The 9,492-nt window shown below is 40.6% G+C and overlaps 1 protein-coding gene across 1 annotated transcript in view; it reads left to right on the top strand.

Annotated features, from left to right (window-relative positions):
• The window catches only part of LOC111152496 (cytochrome P450 2C5-like), a 20,030-nt gene extending 10,538 nt beyond the window's left edge, over positions 1-9,492 (top strand). Inside the window, 2 exon segments of the mRNA XM_022510967.1 lie at positions 3,244-3,437; positions 9,315-9,492. Coding sequence (XP_022366675.1) covers positions 3,244-3,437; positions 9,315-9,492 — 372 coding nt within the window.

Genomic DNA, 9,492 nt, shown 5'->3' with positions numbered 1-9,492 from the left:
AATATATATGTATATATATTTAATATATATGCATATTTAATATATATAATAAAATTTTTAAAATATATATTTAAAATTTTTATTATACATATACTTAAATGAAACATTATGCGTATTATCTTTTTATTCCATAGAGTGGTGGTGACCCCTAAATGATGTTGGCCAGGTACTTTGAAATTTGGAGTTAAAATGAAGCATGCCAGGCTTGTCAGTTAACTGCAAGGGCTGATTCATGTAGCTCTGAGCTCTGGCTGCTTACAAGAGATTTTGAAATTGCAATTCCATGTCAGCTGCCTGCATCACCCACAGTTTTAAAGTATATTCATCGTCATTCTCTCCTGTCAAAGATCAAGATAGAACACTGAGCCCTCTCATTGAGTATGACTAAGTGACTTATTAAACAGGAAATTGAGTCATTTGTGATTGAGTCAGCATTTAATGATGATAATGAAGAACCCATGTTCTTTGCTGTATAACCATCCTGAGCATAAACAAAAGTTGGCCTGTTCAACACCAACCTGTAGTGTTTTCCAGAGATAATTTAATCTTGGACTCAATGTGGGTGAATTAATATTTATGAATTATTTCAAATAAAATAATCACCTGGGTTAGTAAATTAAAGGTCATGATCTTAACACCCAATCTTGATTAAGTTATAATAAAAACTTTTCAGGGGGGCAAGGCAATTTTTCTTCTCATTATATTACATTAATTAATGTACATGTGATCTTGTACATGTAATCTTATCATACCCTTGGTAAGGGTATGACAGCTATGGTGAAATCCTCAATATTTTGCATCCAGAAAGAATTCATTTCCCAAATATCTAGCTGTTATAATGTGCTACATTATATCAACAAAGCAATTAGTGGGTAGAAAATACCAAATCTTGCTTAGCAAGTCTGCAAACAAGTTCATCTGGAATGTTCAACGAACTCAAAGTAACTGTTAGTAATAATCTCTCTTTTTCTGTTACACATACCTCATAATTCACTTCTCAAGGGCAAGGCTTGGGTAAAGTGGTAAAGTAGGTTGAGTTGGTCATTAATACACCCACCACCTAGTTCTACTCTGCCCTTTTCCTCAGCTCTTGTATTAAGGACAGTCTTAAGTTCTTATTTCCAATACTGAATATTCATTAAGGGCATGGAATTTAGCCCTCCTTCAGTTCTTTAAATTCAATTTTACTTGTTTATTTTTAAGTGTTTGTTTATTTTAGAGAGTGTGCAGTTTGTTTATTTTAGAGGACACAGCAGGAGAGGGAGAGAGAGCTGCACACAGATTCCACAATGAGCATGGAGTCTGACGCAGGGCTGGATCTCAGGACCCTGCAATCATGACCTGAGCTGAAACCAGACTCAACTGACTATGCAAACGAGGGCCCAGCTCTCTTTCAGTTTAATACTCCTGATAGCTATCCTTTCCTCTGACAATGCTTTGTGTCTCTTCTACCTGTTCTCTGCACTTTCTCCCCCTTTTTTGTTTTTGTTTTTTGTTTGTTTTTGCTTTTATGCAGCTCCTTCCTTACTTTCTAATGTGTTGCAGAGGAGTGTGAGTGGTGGAGTTACCTCCTTTGACCCTGCCATGTATTAGTTGTGGGACTTTAGCAACATACCCTTTTTTTTGCCTTCCTTTACTTCCTCAAAAAGTGGGATAAGAATAGCACCAAGTCCCTAGGATTGTTGTTGGGATTGAATTAACATACATAAAGTCCCTGGAACAGTGCCTACCACACAGTAAATTCCATTTCCCCTAGAATTAATGCCACTAGGGATTTTCCTTTATTTTGTTCCCTGCAATGTAACTATTACTGCCCTATCCCCAATACCAGGATAGTGCCTGACACCATTGTTGAATTAACTAGTTTTCTATTTCTATCATATGTATCTTTTTTTTTTTTTTTTTTTTTTTTTTTTTGCCTTTGAAGCCTTTGAAGCCCTGCTTCCTCTTTCTTTCCTCCTTGAGGACTCTTTGTTTCTACTTCCACATTATTTGCCTTTCAGAGTCCCATCATCGACTGATGACCTAAATCGTCACCTATGTCTGGGTTTAAAGCTTTTGAGTAGAATAAAACATTGCAAATTCAATATTTCTTATAATTACTAGTCATGGATTTACCAATGAGAACGTAAGGAAGAAGCCCTTAGTCAAGTAAAAATGAGAATAACATAATATCTTCATTGTAATATTTTACATTAAAATATTATATATAATCAATAAAATCTTTTAAAAAGGTGAAATTTGGATTTAAATTTGTGGTGACTTTTGTTTATCACTCGTACAGTTTGAGCAGCCTGCAAATCTCCCACTTCTTACCAGTAGTTTTGATTCAACCACAATAAGTTGAAAGAATATAATAAACATCTGCTGTACCCTCATCTTGATTTGTTGGGTCCATAATCAAAGGAGTGAAACTGATACAAAGTGAAGGTCAAGCAAAGCTTTATTTCGTGCCAAGCATTGGGAATCAAACTGACCAGTCAGGGCCATCTCTTCCAAAGAGGCGACCCCTCCCTGACTTACAGACTAACTTTTATAGGGCAAAGGCCATGTGGTTGGGCCTGGCCACACACAGGTGGCCAATGAGATTGTAACACACAGAGAAAGCTGCACAGTCATGCTAGGTCCCATACGGGTGGCCAATTGAATTACAATTCACCCCATAGTAGCTATTTGCACTAGCCTATTACCGTGGTCAGAACTGGCACCCAAAAGGTGCCCACACTCCTAGGTAGCTAGGGAGACAGTATGCGCCCCCACTGATTGGATGTCTCCACATGACCCGACTCATCCCTGCATTTGGGCTGTTATCTCCACCTGACCTGACCCGCCCTTGTATTTGGGCTTTGTTACCTGGGATTGGTTTCCATGACTTGCTTTTAAGTAAGTTCCTCTGGGGGGGGCAGGGTCAATTTAGGTTTTACTGCATAAACAACAAAATGGTTGTTTAACCAGGGTGGGGCCGCTCTGGATCAATAGGCCCTTACATTCCCCCCTTTTCTTTGGAGATTAGTCAAATCCTTGACTCTTCTAGTCTCTTTTCACAGCTGCCATCCTGTTTTTAATGACTCCAGTGTGATTTACCCAGAAACAGCATTTTCTCCTAGGGCAATGCAGAACACCCCTTTTTCTAGAAATAGTATGTCAAACCCTCCTCTCTTTTGCAATTGTCTATATTTCCTGCCTATACTTTAACAATAGGAGCAGCAGTGAACTCAATGAACTCATTGTTTTGAGTCTTAGCTTTTGTCCATGATCGTCTGGGTCCACCGGCAGTGGCATCCATCTCTGGGGGGCATCCTCATTCTTGGCTCATATGACATAACCTGCACAAATCCAGGCCCCAACACCCTCAACTTCCACTGCCGTGGGGGTGGTCGGGATGACAGCAAACGGTCCCTTCCAGCAAGGCTCCAAGCCTCCCACTTGGCGGCAGCGTATCCAGACCAAGTCCCTGGGTTGGTAAGGATGTGGCTCCACCTCCATTTCCATCTCAGTGTGGGCAGTTTGGATCCCCGCATGAGTTCTTTCTAAGACAGACTGTAATGCCTGCAGTGACTGGCGTACAGACTGATTTAATCATTTCTGCTAGGGCAACCTCTTGTAGCCAAGGGCAGAGTGTATGTGGGGTGGTGTCTCCCGAACATTATTAAGCAGTGTGTACATCGTGCCCCAAGGAGGGCGATAGGAAGGAGATCCACCTATCCACCGCCAGTCTCCAGAATTAGCTCTGCCAAGGTCTCTTTGAGAGTGTGGTTCATTCTCTCTACTTGCCCAGAACTCTGGGGCCAGTAGGCACAATGTAGCCTCCAACTAGTGTCCACAGCTTTGGCCAATGCCTGTGAGACTGAACTCACAAGGCAGGGCCATTGTCTGACCCGATCGCAAGAGGTAACCCAAACCTCTAGTAGCTTTTTGGCTACCACTCCTGTCATCTCATGTTTGGCAGAAAAAGCCTCTACCCAGACTGAAAAGGTATGCACAAAAACTAACATATCTTTGAGGAAGAATTAACTTTCCTGTTCTAGTCTTAACCCAATCCCCTTCATAGTCTAGTTTAACCCATTTTTGTAAATATTTTAAATCTTCCTCTAATGTTTTCCTCAAGTTGTCTAGCTTAGGTAAAAAAACATTTAAAGAAAACCAAATCTAGAATTTAACATCCATAAAGGTGTGTTATTAAAACAAATTTTTCTCTCTAAAATAACCTTCATTTCCAGAGATAGCCAAATCAGGACTAATTTATTTGAAAAACAAATCCAGTTTTAACAAACTTGGCCTAATTATTTACATAAGCTCAGCAAGAACATTAAGTGATCATATAGATCTTTTAGAATCTGCTTTGCTGGAACTTCTTAAAGGAATCTCTAGGTTGAACTTTTAGTAGCCTCTCTGGTCCAGAAGCCAAGTCACGTAGTTGCCATCAGACTTGCCTGTAATAACTGTCGATTTGGGCAAATTCCTCTTCCTGTGGTACCCAACATTTCATGAAGCTCCTGCGCCTACCAGGAAGTGACATCCTTTACTCACCTGTGAGGCTGCTGGGAACTCTGTAAGCAAGGTACCAGGCCAACCGTTCCAAAGAGCTTTACGGCTCCACGTTTTATAAAGTCAGCCTTGGCTCCTTTAAGCTGTCTGGTCATATCTGAGTCTTTTTCAAATATGACATTCCACTCAAAGCCTTGGTAAGATAACCAGTGTTTCCAATGGTGTCCTGTTACAAGGAGAACAGATTCTTATTGAACTTATGCAAATGACTGATTGCCAAGGAAGAAAGAATACTTACTGAGACCTTTGGTTTCAGAGGGTTCAGATAGAGAGAAAAGTTGAATGCCTTGATTTGTTTATAAATGAATACTTTTACATCTCTGTAAGTTACAGATAACTTATGAAAAAGTTTCCCTAGTCTAGAGGAGCAAACATTACAGAATCAGTAATTGTTTAAAATAAGACAAAACATTAAGAGACACAACATTACAATATTTCAGTTCATCTTGTCCCATGTTACTAATTCTGGTTTAGTCCAAATGCAGCTTTTCCTTCTGTAAATTCTTACCCATTTCAGTTCAAGGATTTTAACATATCAAAGACCTGTATTTGTCCTGAAAGTCTCCCATATGAATTTCCTTTAAGGCAGAATTCATCTTACAAGAGGATTAAAACAATTACAAATGACAAAAACTTAGAATAGATATGGTTAAATATCAAGTGATGACCCTATCAAAACATTAAACTTTAGGAAATGTATAGACCCTCTAGAGGAGTTACAGCATTTACCCAAATGTAACCCAAGGTTTATCATTGGTTTAGCAGTACTCCCTGAGTAACTTAGCATATCAAGGAAAAGCCTTATGAGTCAAAGAAATCTCACTTACAATTGTGGGCGGGTAAAGAGAAAACCATTTACATTTTCTTAGAAACATCTCAATCTCTAGTGAAGACTAAGTATTAACCAATTTTGAACTGTTGCAACAGAATTCTTAGAAGGCAAATTTATGAATCAGTTAAGCACAAAACATGTTTACCAACAGGTTTCAAAAGCACAAACCTAGTTCCAGCAACCAGTGCTCTAGCATTTTATCCCATTTGGTTTAAAGTTTCAGGTTACCAAAGATTTGAAAGCTACTTTAACAATTACCCATTAAAACTTTGAGACAGACAATTAACCATCAGTTTTAGTCATCTTTTTGCTAACAGATTTCAACAGATTTTAACACAGATTTTAACATAAATAACACAAGCTTATTTGATCTTAAGTAAACTTTGAAGTTTCACATTACTGCCGTTAACTCAAAAAACATGTTCATCCTAATTAACCCAACAAACTTAGTTCAAATACTGATTTACGTTCCACCTGGGCCCACTCCACTTCGAATGTTTACCTGAGACCTGGGTGGGAAGATATGGAGTGGGGGGGTGTTAGGTCCCGGGGTGGCTCTTCTTGTTTCCCAACAGTGAAGAACGAACAAAGTGCCACCAGAAGACAGAGAAAGGGTTCCCAGTCCTAGAGTTCATCAGCTCCAAGAGAGGAGCAGACGCCATGCTTTCCCGCCAGCAAGGGGAAGGGGCTAGGCAGTCCACGTCAGGCCAGAGAGGGCAAGGAACATCCCCCAAACAAAGGGAGTTTCAGCAGCTGCTTGGGAATATTCCTTAAAGTCTCTGTCTCGAGTTAGACTAACCACAGTTGGCTCCAGTTATAGCCAGCTATTAACACAAGAAATGACAAGGGAGAAGCCCCACATCTATTAGGAGGAATGGAGAGATGAAAGTCAGAGTCCCCTTACTCTCTGCTTGCCTCATTGCTTCGAATACAACAAACAACACAACAGACAACAAAAAGACAAGACAAAAACTACCGCAGATCCAGCGGCCCTCACCCAGAGCCTGCCGCTTGTGGGGGTTTTCTCGGCCCCCTAGAGACACTTGCCAGTGGGGATTTTCTCAGTCCCCTAGGGACAAGCAACACAACAGGCAACAAAAAGACACGACAAAAACAACCAGACCCAGCGGCCCTCACCCAGAGCCTGCCCTTGGTGGGGGTTTTCTAGAGACATGCACCAGTGGGGATTTCTCAGTCCCCTAGGGACAAGCCACACAACAGACAAAAAAAAGTCAAGACAAAAACGACTGCAGACCCAGCGGCCCCTCACCCAGAGCCTGCCCATGGTGGGGGTTTTCTCGGCCCCCTAGAGACATTCGCCAGTGGGGATTTTCTCAGTCCCCTAGAGACAAGCAACACAACAGGCAACAAAAAGACAAGACAAAGACAACCCCCAGCGGCCAGTGGACATTTTCTCGGTCTCCTGCAACCAACTGCTGGTGGGGATTTTCTCGGTCCTCTGACCGCCTAGAGGGACTTGAAACCCTAGATGATCTACCAGAAGAGGGATGGGGCATCCCCGCATCCACTCTAGCCCTGGGGAGCATGGCTGCGTCCAGCTTCTCCCTGGTGGGCCATACCCTGGAGCTCCACAACCAGACAGACAGACCGGATCTCACAGAATAAAATATGGAGATCTTACCTCCAGAGGCTTTTCCCAGAAATTCTGATGCTGTCTCAGTTCTCATCATTTGATCCCAGACGAGCCTCCAATGTTGGGTCCTTAATCAAAGGAGCAAACTGATACAAAGCAAAGGTCAAGTGAAGCTTTATTTCGCACCAAGCATTGGGAATCAAACTGACCAGTCAGGGCCGTCTCTTCCAAAGAGGCGACCCCTCCCTGCCTTACAGATAACTTTTATAGAGCAAAGGCCATGTGGTTGGGCCTGGCCACACACAGGTGGCCAATGAGATTGTAACACACAGAGAAAGCTGCACAGTCATGCTAGGTCCCACATGGGTGGCCAATTGAATTACAATTCACCCCATAGTAGCTATTTGAACTACCCTATCACCTTGGTCAGAGCTGGCACCCAAAAGGTGCCCAAAAGGCGGGGCCCACACCCCTTGGTAGCTAGGGAGACAGTATGCGCACTCTACTGATTGGATGTCTCCACCTGACCCGACTCATCCCTGCATTCGGGCTGTTATCTCCACCTGACCTGACATGCCCTTGTCCTTGGGCTTTATTACCTGGGACTGGTTTCCCGGACTTGCTTTTAAGTAAGTTCCTGGAGGGAGGGGGCAAGGTCAATTTAAGTTTTACTGCATAAACAACAAAATGGCTGTTCACCCGAGGTGGGGCCGCTCTGGGTCAATAGGCCCTTACAGATTCACTAATATTTTATCATATTTGATCTCTCTTTCTATGAGCTAAATATTTTTTTACATCCCAAATTCATACATTATTTAAAAAGCAAAATTATGTAAGTGGGATATATTCAGAGAAGTCTTATCCTCACATCTATCTCCATTACTTAGAGGTTACTTAAAAAAATTTAGTTCTTGGTTTAATTTTCCTGTGTTTCTGTTTGCAAAATAAGCAGAGGTCTGTGTTGATATATACTGCTTTTCTCATTCTTTCCTCCTTGTGTGGTATAAATTGTGAATAGTTTCTCTTCATTTGTGTTTGATTATTTATCAAACTTATCAAATTTTCTTGCATTACTTCTGAATCTGGAGTTTCTAAATTTCGGAAGATTTTTCTCACATCCAGGTGAAAAGGAAACTAAACCATGTTTTCTAGTATTTGTATCCCTTTTCTTTTAAAAAGTCTACTTATTTATTTATGTATTTATTTCAGATCAGTTTGAAATTTATTCTGGTCTAAGGTGTGAAGTATGAATCCAGTTTTATTTTACTTCTTTTCAAATTGTTATCCAGTTGTCCCTTTAAACAAATTGCCATTTATTTAAAATTCCATCTTTATCTCAGTGATTTGAAAAGCCGTTCTTGATCTAGTTTTAAACATTCCTGGATACTTGTGGTTACTTCTGGACCTTTAATTTTTTTTCTGTCCTGTTGTTCTGCATAATTATGTACTATTACTATAGTATAAATTATGTAATCATTTTGTATGTTTTAATATTGGTGGGGTTAATCTCCCCTTTTACTCTTTATTTTTTTCAGGATTTGTACTATTATTCTTATGTATTTAGTTTCCACATAAGCCCTAGAATAAACTTTTCTGTCCCAGGGAACCTGGTCAGAGGACAGAGCAAAATGCAGAAAAAAAAAAATTAAGATTATATTTATTTGACATAGAGAGAGCACAAGCAAGGGGAGTGGCAGGCAGAGGGAGAGGGATAAGCAATCTCCTCACTTTGAGCCCAAAGTGGGGCTCAATTCCAGGACCCTGGGATCATGATCCCAGGATAAATGGGGTCATGATACTGGGGTCATGAAGGCAGATGGTCAATCAAGCGAGCCACCCAGGTGCCCCTGCAGCAAAAATTCCAATGAAACAACTGGCAAGAATTCAAGGGCTTGCTCTTTGGGAAATCATTGAGGACTAAACTCTGACATCTAGTGTTCTCTGAAATCACTGCATGGTGCTAACCCAACATCTAATATTCCTATTCTAGTACAAGCAAGGCTTCTTAACAGTGTTTAAAACCTAGAGTATATTTTGCCTTGGAAAAATGTCAAGTCTGTTAGCAAATGAGAAAGTTGAACATTAGTCAGTAAAAGGAATACCCAGATGTTAGCTATTCTTTTTTTGTGATTTTTTTTCCCCCACGCAAGGGTAGGAATAAGAAGTGAAAAAAAGAAAAAAAATCCATTTAATTGAAAAAGAAAAAGTTCACTTGAGAAGTAAACGACATTGTAACAAGTCTGGTGACATACATGTTTCCAGCTCCCCGAGGGAGGAGGAGGTGATAAAAAGAGGAGTGTCTGAGAACTATCACTTTCCCTCTTTTCTCTCCTTCTTCAGGTATAGTAAGGGCCACGGTGATAATAAAGCAAAGGGGTATCAGCAACTGGGTTTTATAGTTGGAGCTAAGGTTTCTATGAGAGATAGAGAAACATGGGCTATTAGAAACTTGGGACAAGGGAACAATGCTGTTAATTCTAGCAGTACTGAAATAGCAAACCATTTCATCTGTATTTAA

This window comes from Enhydra lutris, unplaced genomic scaffold (assembly GCF_002288905.1).
Source record: "Enhydra lutris kenyoni isolate GAN:26980312 unplaced genomic scaffold, ASM228890v2 scaffoldscaffold28, whole genome shotgun sequence".
Lineage (NCBI taxonomy): Eukaryota > Metazoa > Chordata > Mammalia > Carnivora > Mustelidae > Enhydra > Enhydra lutris.
Note: the sequence above shows the minus strand (reverse complement) of the source record. Positions and strands in the feature narration are given on the sequence as shown.